Consider the following 15,465-nt stretch of genomic DNA (forward strand, 5'->3'; position numbering starts at 1 on the left):
CTATAATCAGAGCTACTGTATGAATATTATGCATACCTGCCATGGAGTAAAAAAATGAAATAGGAAACTGCAACCTTTTTTCCATCTCCACAATTATGTTTTTTTTTTTTCTCCGAACTGCAAGATATGAAGTAAGAATTGCAAGGTAAAGAGATACCACCCTACATTTGTTACACTCAGAACTAGTTTGTAAGACAAGATGTGTCGTGACTTTAAGTGGCCACTTTTATCTAATGAGATATGGTGCTGTCAGTGTAATGACTGTATGTTTATTGTTTGATATGTGTAGGAGATGTCGAAGAGGAAGAGCAGTAATTCAGGGCTCACACCTGATAAGAGATGCTGGTTATCTCAACCCGAGCCCTCTGAAGAGGATGAAACGGGCTACTTCAGTTCAGGAGATCTCATGAGCACATCACAGAGTGTAAGACTTACTCAGCACTGTGCAGATGCCTTGACTACTAGTTTTGGCTGTAAAATACTTTGTGTGTAGTTAATTGCCCTAATAAGAACCTGTGCCAGTGGTTGAACTCTGCACTATTAAAAATATCCACATTCAGCATCAGCTTTTGCATATGATGTACCCTTACACATCTATGTATGTGTGTTTTCAGGTCACAGGTGAGGTGGGCATCATAGAGAGTATCTCTCTGAAGAACTTCATGTGTCACTCGTTGCTTGGTCCCATTGCGTTTGGTCCAAATGTCAACTTTGTCGTAGGAAACAATGGAAGTAAGTCCTTACTGATTGTGATGTGATTAAAAAAGACAGGTCTTTCTGTTGCGTAAACATATTCGAAAGCAAGACTGCTGGTTTGAATTTGAATCTGTTCCCTCATAAAATGAATTCAGTTCAGCTCAGTCAGTTCAGTCAGCTCTTTTGACGTTGATAGTAAATCATGCATGTTATTCTGAAATTTAGACTTTTTCTCACCTGTGGTTTTACCTGACAGTGGTTTGTGAAACGGAATGTCACTTGGCTTATCCCACAGCAAAACATTTAACCCGAGCCATATTTGCAATAAATTTTTTATCCATCTTATTTTTCCAGTAAGAGTGGGTGTGGCCATTTATATAATGGCTCTGGTTTCCAATGTCATTTGCTTCCAGCAATGTTTAGTTGTACAGTTTGTTTTGCTGCTTGATATTGCAAACTGGTGTCTCTTACCATATTATTTTTGAACACAGTGGTTTGTAGTGCAAACAGTTTTACATTTACTGCACTTTGTTATTATCCTCGTTATTTTTCTACAGCAGCTAATGAACCGGAAGTCTGGAAACCTATTACACCAGTTTTAATGGAATTACATTGGTTATCAGTGCACCAAAGATTGTTTTTCAGATTCTTATATTAGTTTATAAAGCATTGCATAACCTGACACCTTCTTACATTTCTGACTGTTTGTCAATATATATTTCTAATCTAATGTTACGTTCCTCTAGTGCTGGACTTTTAACATATTACACAGTAAATCTCAAGTGATCTGGCGCTTCTGTGCTCCAAAAATTTGGAACTGTCTTGCAAATAAAGTGGGAGAGTCCACTAATATTCATGTGTTTAAAAAAGCATGTTAAGACATAGTTTGTGAAGTGTGTGCAATTTGGGGGCGTGACAATGGGCAAAACCAACATAGACAGTCCAATGGGGTACACAGAAATATTTCTTGCATTAGTTATAAGAGGTCACAAGTTGAATCTTTGTTTTTTGTCAAAGATTGTTATATGTATGATATTTTATTTATTACATAATGTTGTTGAATATCTGTATCTTCCATGTAATACCCAGTGAAGCTGAAATGACAATACATTTTAAATACAGCCAACCAACTAACCACCCAAAAAAGTTGTAGATAGGTTGGTTGTTCATCAGAACAGATTTACAGAAATTAAGCATTACCAATGGATGCTCTGTGGTGAATGGGTGCCGTCAGAACGAGACAGTCCAAACAGCTCATTAAAACATCATAATAATCCACAAAATATGATATTTTTTTTTAGGATTTTAAATTAAGTACTATGGCTTTCTGTAATTTAAAAGGTAGATTACATAGAAATGATTTTTTTTTCAAAAAATTCTAAAATTCAAAGCTGATTTTTTAGCATCATTACTCCAGTCACATGACCCTTCAGAAATCATTCAAATGGTCTGATTTGCTGCTCAAAAAACGTATTATTATTTTTATGTTGAAAACAGCTGAGTAGATTTTTTTTTTCAGGTTTCTTGATGAATAGAAAGTTCAAAAGAACAGCATTTATCTGAAATAGAACTAACATTATAAATGTCTTTATCATCATCACTTTTGATAAAATTAAAGCATTATTGCTAAATAAAAGTATTTATTTATTTCCCAAAAAAACATTTTGAATGGTATAGTGTATAATGTTACAAAAGCTTTTTATTTCAGATAAATGCTGATCTTTGGATCTTTCTATTCATCAAATAAGCCTAAAAACACAGCTGTTTTAAATATTGATAATAATAATAAAAAATGTTTTTTGAACAGCAAATCAACATATAATTATTTCTGAAGAATTATGTGACTCTGAAGACTGAATAAATTACATTTAAAAAATTTCAAATAGAAAACATGTATTTTAAATAGTAAAATATTTCACAACATTACTGCTTATGCTGTACTTTGGATCAAAAAATGAAAACAACATATCAATAGACAGTTGTGACAGTTGTCATTGCTTGATGTCAATGCTGCCAAACTTTTAATGTTTTTTTATTTGTTTGTTTCATGTGTATTTGTGTGTTAGGTGGAAAAAGTGCCGTGCTGACAGCTCTGATTGTAGCCCTGGGTGGTAAAGCGTTGACTGGCTCCTCACTCAAAGGATTTGTTAAGGAAGGAGAGAGGTATAACACACCTATTCAGTTTTCTCTGCATGTGTTCACAGTCTGTTTTATAGTCTCTCACACTGTTTTTGTGTCTGGATTATTCAGTTCTGCAGATGTGTCCATCACTCTGAGAAACAGGGGTGATGATGCATATAAGCAGGAAGTATTTGGCCAGTCCATCACCGTAGATCTTCATATCTCCAGCGAGGGATTACGGACTTATAAACTAAGAAGTAAAACAGGTATACTTACAAATACAGAATACATACACTTTACCTTTAGGTACTTGCTTCCTTTGGTTGTTTATACTAGGGCTGCGAGTTAAAGACAAAGACTACCAGTCAAAAGTTTTTTAGATTTTTAATGTTTTTTAAAGTACCTTCTGCCCACCAAGCCTGCTTTTATTTAATCCAAAGTACAGCAAAAACAGTAAAATTTTGAAATAGTTTTACTCTTTAAAGGTCCACTGAAGTGCCTTGAAACACGCAGCGTTCTTCTATGTGGTGACGTTCTTTTAACTGAAACAAAAACATATCGCTAAGCCCCGCCCACTTATTTTGAATAGCCAATAGCGTTCCATTTATATCTGCTCGGGCCAGAGCCGTTGAGCTCGTTAAAGCCGCATTTGTAAGCTTATAACAGCCCCAGACTAATAAATTACCCCACAGATTCAATATGAAACTCTTGCTAAAACGAAATAGTGATAATAATCATGCTGAGGCTGTGTAGTTTAATACATGCCGAGTCCGACCGCGCATATGAGCGCATATGATCTGCTCCGCGTCTCTGTGTAGGGGGCGGGACACTACGGACTCTAGAGAGCATTTGATTGGACAGAACGTTTGATGAGAAACTGAAGTGCACGGTGATATCATCAAAATCCTTGATTCATATTGGCGGAAGTGACGAGACTGTAAGTTTTGAATGCCCATATCTTGTAAAAGCGAATTTTGTCATTGCTTTGAAGCACACTAGCTTATAGATAATCTTAAGGCTAATATATTCATACTAAAAGCCAAAAAACTTTAATTTTGATTTCAGGGGGACTTTAAAATAGCTGTTTTCAATTAGAATATATTTTTAAATGTAATTTGTTCCTGTGATCAAAGCTAAATTTTTTGCATCATCACTCCAGTCTTTAGTGTCAATAATTTATTATTATTATTATCAATATTTAAAACAATTGAGTAAATTTTTTCAGGATTATTTGATGACTAGAAAGATCCAAAGATCAGCATTTATCTGAAATAAAAAGCTTTTGTAACATTATACATTATACCATTCAAAAGCTTGGAGTCTTGAAGTTTTGTTTTTGGGGGGGGGGCAAAGAAATTATAGAAATTAATACATTTATTTAGCAAGGATTCTTTAAATTGATCAAAAAGTAATGATAAAGACATTAATAATGTAATAAAAAATTAAATATAAAAATAAATACTGTTCTTCTGAACTTTCTATTCATCAAAGAAACCGGACAACATAACAATAATAATAATAATAAATGTTTTTTGAGCAGCAAATCAAAATATTATAATTATTTCTGAAGGACCGTGTGACTTAGCTTTGAAATCACAGGAATAAATTACATTTTAAAATAAATTCAAATAGAAAACAGTTATTTCAAATAGTACAAACATTTAAAGGAACACTCCACTTTTTTGGAAATAGGCTCATTCTCCAACTCCCTCCGAGTTAATAAGTTGAGTTTTACCATTTTAAAATCCATTCAGCCGTTCTCCTGTTCTGGCGATATCACTTTTAGCATAGCTTAGCATAGATCAGAGAGATTTTCTAGGCTGATAAGATTAGGAACTACACTCACATTCCGGTTTAATAGTCAAGGAAGTTTGCTGCCGTAATATGGACGCATAAGGCGCAGTAATATCACACAGCGCCCGAAGTTCAGGCACAACTTGAAAAAGCCAGTCATATTGGCAGTTACCTGGCTGGGAAATGAAAGCTTTAGCGTAAAGTTCTACCAGGATGACTCTAATTCATGATTATCTCGACAACCAATAGCAGCTTGACGCCTTGAATAAAAGACCAAAACTTACTCTTCCATCCTGCTGCCCCTAGGTGTCGTACCCGAAGTTCCGTCTGGTCGATTCCTCTAGCAGCTCAAGATGTTTCAAAAACCGCTCGTTGATCTTGCAATCTCTGACGAAGACTCCGTTCCTCTTTCGCCCGCCTCCCTGCACCGGAGTATGCGCATTCTAAGGAATCTCCCCGGGTCCAGTGGCCTCCCGAGAATATCGCGGCCACCTTACTGGATTCCGGCATCCTCGTCAGCAACGACTTGACCCACGATGACCTCATCCTCCTTGCTTCCTACACGCTGGGTAGCCTTCCGGCTTCATCATCCGCTTTTCTCCAGCTCACCGAAACCGTCAAATGTTTCGAAACTAGTCTGGGCTTCTTCCAGTCAGCCTTCGCTTCGCGCGCACCCGAACCATATATTCCCGCGACGTCTTCCGCCTCCGTCTCAGTCTCCCCTTCAGTCATCGATTCAATTTCCTCTGCTGCACTCTCCACTTTTCCTGCCACGTCGACTTTCGCAACATCTCCAGTTCAGACTCCGCTACAAAACGCCGCTACGTCATTTCCTCCTGCAGCGTTCAATCTCTCAACGGCTCTGAAGGCCCAGGTTTTCGGTAGACCATTCGTTCCACCCGCTGCTGCTTCAGTGTCTCCCAAAATAAGATATGACATCATCTCAGGTAAAGACATTAACCTGCCGCACTGCTGTTACCACGACCCGTGATTGACAGGCAGACGATTGACTGTGGCGACGTGGCAGTCCTACTTAACTTCAGATCCCAGGCTACAACGAAACCTGCCTTTTACCGAATTCGTCATTGCTTTTAGTTTTCCCCAATCGCAGAGAGGAATTAGAACTTTATCTAGCCATGATGGCAGACTTTAATCTAAGATATGGCGGGACCTTATTTTACGAGTCTCACAAGTCTTTTTCAGCAAAAGCTGCTTCTCCTGTTGCCTTCGTTGGTTGACTCTGACCTGCTTATTCGCCTTTTCGGAGGCCAAAAAACTCTGACTCGAGCTGTTTGTAGCTCCCATGGCCACTCCGCTTCTCTCTCTGCCCTAAAAAGTTCACGCTTGCCGTGCTCCGGGCGCTCTCCATGGTGCTGATCCCGCAAACCCCGCGCTCGCCATATAAGGCCGTCCAATTATGAATTCAATGGTATACCTCTGTGCAATAACTTTAATGAATCTGTTTGTTCTTATTTCAAATATTTGCAAGCTGCCTTTCGCGTTACATTTGCTTGATGATTTTCTGCTAATCGACCTTCCTCCTTCTGAAGCTTCGTGCTCGATACTCTAAACAAGTATTTTGCGACTTAGGTGTTCCTTCGTCAGAAGAAAAAACAATCGGTCCCGTCATACGTCTCGAATTTCTCGCATAAATCTGGATACTATTAAGATGCAAGCTTCTCTTCCACACCAAAAAATTTGTCCGAATCAGGTCTGTTATGGAATCGTTCCTCATGTCTCGCTTAACTTCCAAACGTGACTTGCTTTCTCTTCTCGGAAGTCTCAACTCGCAATGCGAATCATTCAACAAGGTCGTTCTTTCATATCTCGCATGCTGCATTTGGCTCATTCAGTTGCAAATTTAAGCGACTCGCTTCTCCTAGATGACGGTTGTTTTTCAGACCTTAGGTTTTGGTCTCTTCTAAACAACTGGAATGGCATTTCCTTCTATAACGACGTTTCCGAATCATCCAACGCTCCGAACTATATACCGAAGCAACCACTTCTATTGATTTTTGGGGATTCTTCCAAGGGCAGTGGTTCGCAGAAAAATTGGCCTCACGATTTGTCTATTTCATTCAAAATCCACCTCGTCCGCTCTCTATGAAATCTACCCTATCGCGGTTGCTAGCGTTCTCTGGGGCTCAGCCCGGTTACGGAAACGTACTACCTTGTTTTGCGACAACGAAGCCACTGTCCACATCATTAACAAAGGTCGTTAGCATTGCCCGGCTATCATGTCTATTTTAAGACGTCTAACTTGGCAATCCATGACGCACAATTTTATCATCAAAGCCGAACACATTCCAGGTCGTTTTAATGCCTAAGCTGACGCTCTCTCTCGCTCTCGTTTGCAGGTATTCCGACGACTTTACCCAGCGGCCAACAAGGATCCGACGCCGTGCCCACGCTGCAACAAATTCTCTTGAATTAAACAGGCCTTTGGATTTTAACAACCTTTTAAATTCTGCCAAATCGTACATCGCAAAGGCGTAGCACTGTCAACTCTCAAAGCATACAACTCGGCTTGGTCCCGGTTCATCATGTTTTGCTTCACCTATCAAATTCCGTTACTTCCCATTTTAATTTCGACCGTGTGTGCTTTCCTCGCGTACTGTTTTTAATCATGCCAACTTAATATTTCAACTATATGTGAAATTCCGGCTGGTGTTCTATTCCACGCAAGGTATAATATCCCTAATTGCCCCAGCTTATTTTTGTCCCCTTTTATTTGATTACTTCTCCAGGGTATGTCAAAATCCGTGTTCAAAGCTAAACGTCAGCCTATCTCACTCCGCATACTTCAGACCTCTCAAAACTTTGTAACGGCTTACTTGACAACTATTCCAACGCTCTGCTCGAAGCTACGTTTTAAACTGCATTCTTTGGTTTCTCGCGCATTGGTGAGTTTACTTCCGATAGTAATCGTTTCGATCCAACAAAAGATTTATTTCAAGACTTACACTTTTCACCTAATAACTTTTCACTGTTGATTAAACTCTCAAAATCAGATTCCCCGGGTCTGGTGTCACAATTTCAATTTCAAAATAAATTTGGCTACTCTCTATGCCCTTTCGCTTCTATGCTCAACTTTCTCAAAATACGGCTGCGCACTTCTGGTATGTCACCTCTTTTCTTTCTCTTAAGTGGGTTACCCATTACTAAACGGTGGTTTAGAATTCATTCGTCAACCACCTCGACAGCCGCCGGTCCTTCACCCGATATTTATACTAGCCACCCTTTCCGCATCGGCGCTGCCACTACGACAGCTGAACGAGGGGTTCCAGAGTCTACCATCAAACAGCTCGGAAGATGGTCTTCTTCGGCATACGAAACGTATATCAGATCAGAATTTCATAAGGTCCTGAATGCACAGCAGTCTCTCACATCATCAAGGTACGTTGAATTCGCTAGCTACTGGTGGTGGTTTTACGTCGAATTGTTCATGTTACTTATGGTGGTTAAAGTTACCAAAAGTCAATCATGCTTTTACTTATCGTCGTCGTTATAGCCTACAACTAATATGACGTCTTTGCATTTTCTTTATCATACTAACGTTCGTAATCTCATAGACTAAGCCTACACTATAATCAGCAACCTAACGTCAGCGGCAATAACGACTCGAAGCCGTTCGCTCCTTTATGTTTATCTTTACTAATTTATTCGACCTAGCATGGTCCTTCCTCAAGCCTGCGCGGCTTAAACGGCCAGTCGTGGCATTTACCGAAAGTCAGTCGTGGCTATTACCATCGTCTTCATTATTATTAGCTTTATTATCAATAACTCACTCTTACAATATGTCATTGGATTATTATATTATGCACGATAAACCTTCAATACCGAGGCTCGACGCCCGTCCCGGCTTACACTCATTGCCTATCGTGGCTCGCTTATTTTCCCAAGACCTAACGTGGTCCCTCACATCAAGCCAATCGAGGCTATACGGCCAGTCGTGGCATCAATATTGGGCGCTAATCACCGAAAGCCAGTCGTGGCTTCGTTATTCACCGAAAGTCAGTCGTGGCTTTTATTATTAGCTCTTATATACTCACTCTTACTATATGTCATTGGATTATTATATTATGCACGATATGCCTCCAATATAACGCCAGTGGCAATAACGGCTCGAAGCCGTCCGCTCCTTTATGTTTATCTTTACTAATTTATTCGACCTAGCATGGTCCTAACTCAAGCCTGCGCGGCTTAAACGGCCAGTCGTGGCATTAACCGAAGGTCAGTCGTGGCTTTTACCATCGTCTTAGTTATTAGCTCTTATTATCAATAACACACTCTACAATATGCCTTTGGATTATTTTATTATCCACGATAAACCTTCAATACCGAGGCTCGACGCCCGTCCCGGCTTACACTCATTGCCTATCGTGGCTCGCTTATTTTCCCAAGACCTAACGTGGTCCCTCACATCAAGTCAATCGAGGCTATACGGCCAGTCGTGGCTTTAAAAGTTCGGAACTTGCTCGAACGGCCAGTCGTGGCTTAACCGTGAGAGCCTATCGTGGCTTCAGCTAGCAAAGTCAATCGTGCCCATTTTACTTTTACTAAGAAGAACTATATCAATACTAATTATTATCAATATTGTTTAATGAATCAGATCTTTAAAATAAGCCAATCGTGGCTTTTAACCCGTCGCAGATTGCCTTCCTCCCCTTAAAGACATCCCTGCATAGCCTATCGTGGCTATTATTAGAAGCCAACCGTGGCTTCTTAATTTAAATTACAAGGCTTCCCCTTTCACGCAATCTTAACCTTTCCATTATCACTCGTACTTCGGGCTCTTTTTCTTTGGGGGAAGGCTCTCCCCTGCCTTCATCTTCAGGCAGGAAATGCAGTCTACCTCAGTCACGGATTAAGGATGGAGCCCACGCCAAAAGAAACCATTAACCCTTCTGTCTTATTCATTCATTCAAATAAATGTTCAAATTTCTATCGCCTCAGAGTCTCTCTGGTAGAAATGAAAGCTTTAGCGTAAAGTTCTACCAGGATGACTCTAATTCATGATTATCTCGACAACCAATAGCAGCTTGACGCCTTGAATAAAAGACCAAAACTTACTCTTCCATCCTGCTGCCCCTAGGTGTCGTACCCGAAGTTCCCCTCCATCCTCCCCACCACCACCAGGTTGGCTACCATCCATACCACGTGGGGGAAGGCTCTCCCCTGCCTTCATCTTCAGGCAGGAAATGCAGTCTACCTCAGTCACGGATTAAGGATGGAGCCCACGCCAAAAGAAACCATTAACCCTTCTGTCTTATTCATTCATTCAAATAAATGTTCAAATTTCTATCGCCTCAGAGTCTCTCTGGTAGAACTAATTTTAGGTGCTACGTGATATTACTGCGAGTTCTGCATCCATATTACGGCAGCAAACTTCCTTGACTATTACACAGGAATGGGAATGTGGGTCCTAATCTTATGGAGAATGAGCCTATTTCCAAAAAAGTGGAGTCTTCCTATAAAATTTTACTGTTTTTGCTGTACTTTGGATCAAATAAATACAGGCTTGGTGAGCAGAACCATTTTATGAAGACATGATCACTTTATATGAAGAACAGTTGTGCCCTATCACCTCTGAAGTTAGCTAAAGAGAAAAGGCCAATGAACATCGGTGAGTGGAATTTGCATGCACAGCCATTCCCCATGTACATACGGGCATATAAGATGCCGGCGTGCATCCACTCATTCAGAATTTTTGCTTCGGAGCCTTGTCTCTTCAGCAATTCAAAGAGATCTATAAAGAAATGGAATCTGCTGTTGCTGCCGCCACCTGCTCACTTCTCTTGATGGATACGATCGCTGCCTCACGTATCTGGTGCATTAGGAGCTCTCCAGAGCTCCTCATCATCCACATCTCCCGTCTCTCGCTTCCAAGGCTTACAACCCTGCGGGCCAGGCCACCACCGCCTTGCACGCCATGGCTATCCTGCAAGTCCATCAGTCCAAGGCATTAAAAGAACTGCACAAGGGTAGTTCTGACCAAGGTCTGAAGCAGGAGTTGCGTGTAGTGACCGACTTAGCCCTCCAGGCGACGAAGTTCACGCCGCGATCCCTTGGTCAGGTGATGTCCAAGAGCACCATCTCTGGCTGAACCTGACGCAGATGTCGACAAAGTACGCCTCTTCAGCGACACTGTCGGGGACTTTGCCCAGCAGTTCTCAGCAGTACAGAGACAGACGGAGGCTATCAAGCACATCTTGCCCCGGCATGAGACCACCAGGCAGCAGGGACATGGTGCTCCAGCACCTCAGCCATCTGGAGTTTCCGATCAACCGAGAGAAGAGCAAGCTCTTCCCTGTGCAGAGCATCTCTTTTTATGGGATGGAGCTGGATTTGGTCAATATGACAGCGCTACTCACTAACGAGCATGCGCAGTCATTGCTGAACTGCTTGAAGTTATTCAGGCTCTCAAAATCTTTCAGAGGCTCCTGGGGCATATGGCAGCCGCAGCCATATGAGACCACTTCAGTGCTGGTTACACGACCAAATCCCGAGATGGGCATGGCGTCGTGTCGCTCTCCATGTCCGCGTTACTCCGAAATGTCGCTGCCTATTCAGTCCTTGGTCAGACCCATTTTCTTTGCACATCATTCTCTTTGATGGGAAAGTGTGTCTACACTTTTGACTGGTAGTGTATGTGGCATGTGTGGTGATCCACTGGTTTTGTTTTAGATTGGATTTCAAGTACCAGTCATACCAAACTCAATAGTTTCGTGCCCAGTAATTAATTTGCCTGTCTCCCAGGTCACTTGGTGTCATCGAAAAAGGAGGAGCTGATCTGCATTTTGGATCACTTTAATATTCAGGTATGGCTAAAGATGCTATCAAAATGTTTGATAACAAAACTATTTAAATGATCTGTTTTGATTTATCTGCTTGGTTTTTTTAATCCTCAGGTGGACAATCCGGTCTTTATCCTAACCCAGGACATGAGTAAACACTTCCTCCACTCCACAGGAGGGGGCGACAAATATAAAGTAAATCTTTGTGTGTATTTGTGCATTTGTTTCTCCTATGACAAATAAATATACAAATTTAACATTTGCTTTTTTTTCTGTAGTTTTTCCTGAAGGCCACTCAGCTTGATCAGATTAAAGAAGATTACAGTTACACCATGACGACCATGACTCAGAACACAGTGGAGGAACACAGGGAGGTGAGTTCTGAAATAATCACATTTACATGTTGGTTTATGTAATTAAACTGAATTTACGTATTAGGTGGAGCAGCTTTGGAAAAATATCTGATTGGATCACTAAACTAGTTGCTTTTTAAGATTGCAGCATAGTTCTCTTTCACTCACTGACACTAGTAGGGGTGTAACGATATTTCGTAGTATGATATTTCGCGATGCAAAAATGTTACGATATGTATCGTAGAGTGATGACGATACATTTACGATATGAAGACAGTCTAATCCCATTGGTTGAAATTGATGGCCCGTCTTCTTATAAGTCCGACGTCTGGCAGCATTTTGGTTTTCCAGTCACGCGAGAGGACGATGGTAAAAAAATACAGACAAAACACGTATTACAGTCACGACGCAGGTTATTACCACGGAGTGGGAAATTAAAAGTTTCGTGCTTCAGACTAACCCGCTTTTCGTTGAAAAGAACGATTAGACATAACATAACTAATTACACTGGTCGGACTAAGCTCTGTTTCAGACTGATACCTCCGGTTCAGGATGGTCCTCATCTTCAACACGTTGCGGAAAATACTTTTCAATACTCATCTGGATTGAAGCAGCAAACATTCAGTGTAAGAGTAAAGAAACAACATAATTTATAATACGTCTATTTGATTCACAGCTGCTACATATAGTGTTTTGACCTCGACAACCCAACTAGGCTAGCCTACATTTTACCGCAAACTTGCGACTAGTTAACTTTCTAAAGAAGGCGCAATCGCGTTTGCTAAGGGTCGGGACTTACAGTAACATCAACACACTGAAACTATTGTATTCAGAACATAAAATATTTTATAGCACTTTTTAATCTGTGATTGTGTGTTAAAAGTGTTCACGACATACCAACACGGAGGGGAGGGGCTGTGTGCGTGCGTGTGTGCGCGCGTGAGTGTGTGTGTGTGTGTGTGTGTGTGTGTGTGTGTGTGTGTGTGTGTGTGTACCTGGTATTCATCACGTTGTGGGGACCAAATGTCCCCACAAGGATAGGAATACTAGTAAATTTTGACCTTGTGGGGACATTTCTCAGGTCCCCATGAGGTTTTTTGAGGAAGTAAAAGTTTGCACAATCTCCTGTGAGGGCTAGGTTTAGGTGTAGGGTAGGTGTAGGGCAATAGAAAGTACGATTTGTACAGTATAAAAACCATTACGCCTATGGAATGTCCCCATAAAACCTGTAAACCAGTGTGTGTGTGTGTGTGTGTGTGTGTGTGTGTGTGTGTGTGAGGGACGCGTGAGTGACAGAGAGATGAAGAGAAAGCAGGGAAAGGAAATGCAGTTGAACGAATTCGCTGCGTGTTTTAAATAGCGTGCAAAAGAATAACGAAACGCAATATGTGACGGTCGGTATTGATATGATAATACACGAAGAAAGCCATAATCACATGGCACAAAGCCATAATCACATGGCTTTGTCTTTGTTGTTGTCTGCCATGTGCTCCTCTTGTCCCACCTCCTTGTTTCCCGTTTCCACGCCCCCTTTTTTAGCCCTCATTTGTCTGAGTGTCTTCACCTGTCCCTCTCATTTGGTCCTCGTTTGTATGAGTGTCCCCAGCTGTTCCTCATGTTTCCTATCCTCTTTATAAGCGTGCACCTTCCCTCTTGTCTTTGCCAGTTCGTTGTGTATTCTAGCTCTGTCCAACCATCTAGTTTACTGCTTGTCTGCTATTATATATTCAGTTTATTCTGTCAAGTTGTTTGTCTTTTGTCCTGTCCTGTCCTGTCCTGCTGACGGTGCTCCTGGTCTGTGCTAGATGTGAGCATTACCTGTGAGGTCTCTACTGTGGAGTCACTTCCACTCAGGTTCCTGTCTGGCCCAGCTGCTAACTTCCAGCTTCTTGCCAGTTCTGCTCACTACGGGATTGTAGCCCGGACTCAGTTGTCACCCTCACCGTCAGCCTGTCTTCAATTGTTTTCCCTGCCTATTGTTTGGACTGTGTTCACCCCCCTTCCTCCCCATCTCTTGTCTTTGACGTCTGTTCTATAAATTACCATAACTAACATTCTGCATTTGAGTCCTCTCTTCGAAACTCTGACAAGGTCTTTATAAAGATTAAAAAAAAACATTTATGTAAAAGCTGATATAACAATAATGATAGTTACACTATTAAAATATTGGTGATGTGGTATTTTTGTGGGGATATTTTGTGTGGAATATTGTCTCCTGATATGAAAAGTTCACTGTATATTGTAGCTATAAATATCATTCATGACAGCGATGAAATGTTTTCTTTTTACATTAAAGGTAAGTTCACACTCAGTATCATGATTCATTATACTTTAGGTCAATATCACACCAGACTTCTCCTTTAAATGTTATATATACAGTATATGTAATGTGTATTTACATTTACAGGTTTAGGTCTTAAATTCCATATAAGGTGGTATTAAAAAGGTCTTAAAGGAACACTCCACTTTTTTTTGGAAATAGGCTCATTCTCCAACTCCCCCCGAGTTAATAAGTTGAGTTTTACCGTTTTGAAATCCATTCAGCCGTTCTCCTGTTCTGGCGATATCACTTTTAGCATAGCTTAGCATAGATCATTGAATCCTATTAGACCAATAGCATCACGTTCAAAAATGACCAACGAGTTTCGATATTTGTCCTATTTAAAACTTGATTCTTCTGTAGTTATATCGTGTACTAAAACCGGTGGAAATGCAAAGCTGCGAGTTTCTAGGCTGATAAGATTAGGAACTACACTCCCATTATGCCGTAATAGGAAGTTTGCTGCCGTAATATGGCTGAAGCAGGAGAAGTAATACCACGCAGCACATGTGCAAATGCTAAACTAGCTGGGAACTAATTTCTGATAATACTCCGCCTGCTTCGGCCATATTACCGCAGCAAACTTCCTTGACTATTACGCCGGAATGGAAGTGTAGTTCCTAATCTTATCAGCCTAGAAACTCGCAGCTTTGCATTTCCACCGGTTTTAGTACACAATATAACTACAGAAGAGTCAAGTTTTAAATAGGACAAATATCGAAACTCGTTGGTCATTTTTGAACGTGATGCTATTGGTCTAATAGGATTCAATGATCTATGCTAAGCTATGCTAAAAGTGATATCGCCAGAACAGGAGAACGGCTGAATGGATTTCAAAACGTTAAACCTCAACTTATTAACTCGGGGGAGTTGGAGAATGAGCCTATTTCCAAAAAAAAAAGTGGAGTGTTCCTTTAAAAAGACTTAAATTTCCCTTCTTCAAATCTGCAGAAACCCTGGGCTTCACTAAATGAAATGCAGCAGAAGTTGGATGAGCTGAAGAATCAGATGGCCTGGGCTTTGGTTGGGAATCACTGCCAACACAACATGAGCTCTTACTGCATGACTCAAAATTAATAAACAATTCCAGAATTTCCTAATTAGATTTTATACAGTAGATGTTTTATATTGTAATTGTAGTGGTTTTGTTAAGGTTAAAGGGATTGTTCACCCAAAAATAACAATTGTGTCATTAATTAGTCATTCTCATGTCGTTCCAAATCTGTAAGACCTTCATTCATCTTCAAAACACAAAGTATGATACTTTTGATGAAATTGGAGACCTGAAATGTCTTAGGGGTTTGGAACAACATGAGGGTAATTGAGTAATTAATGACATTGTTTTTTGGGGGGGTGAACTATCCCTTAAACTATTTCAGAATTA

The 15,465-nt window shown here is 40.6% G+C and overlaps 2 protein-coding genes and 1 long non-coding RNA gene across 3 annotated transcripts in view; all 3 read left to right on the plus strand.

The window, feature by feature from the left end:
- LOC141344586 (structural maintenance of chromosomes protein 6-like) overlaps window positions 1-15,465 on the plus strand; it is a 115,374-nt gene that overhangs the window by 24,936 nt on the left and 74,973 nt on the right. The gene's annotated exons all lie outside the window — the stretch shown is intronic.
- Window positions 293-15,158, plus strand: LOC141343758 (structural maintenance of chromosomes protein 6-like). The gene is made up of 8 exons (XM_073848393.1): window positions 293-424; window positions 615-732; window positions 2,763-2,859; window positions 2,947-3,083; window positions 11,371-11,432; window positions 11,523-11,603; window positions 11,687-11,782; window positions 15,033-15,158. Exons 1-8 carry the CDS (start codon window positions 293-295, stop codon window positions 15,156-15,158), a joined length of 849 nt encoding a protein of 282 aa, XP_073704494.1.
- Window positions 7,444-9,913, plus strand: LOC141344173 (uncharacterized). The gene is made up of 2 exons (XR_012356808.1): window positions 7,444-8,007; window positions 9,707-9,913. It is a non-coding gene; the product is annotated as an uncharacterized lncRNA (long non-coding RNA).

Source organism: Garra rufa, chromosome 10, assembly GCF_049309525.1.
Source record: "Garra rufa chromosome 10, GarRuf1.0, whole genome shotgun sequence".
Taxonomy (NCBI): domain Eukaryota; kingdom Metazoa; phylum Chordata; class Actinopteri; order Cypriniformes; family Cyprinidae; genus Garra; species Garra rufa.

Excerpts from the sequence above, each read along its gene's own strand:
- LOC141343758 (XM_073848393.1), top strand. The coding sequence starts at position 293 with ATGTCGAAGAGGAAGAGCAGTAATTCAGGGCTCACACCTGATAAGAGA. Across the intron at positions 425-614 it reads TCATGAGCACATCACAGAGT|GTCACAGGTGAGGTGGGCAT; the intron begins GTAAGACTTACT and ends GTGTGTTTTCAG. Across the intron at positions 11,604-11,686 it reads GAGGGGGCGACAAATATAAA|TTTTTCCTGAAGGCCACTCA; the intron begins GTAAATCTTTGT and ends TTTTTTCTGTAG.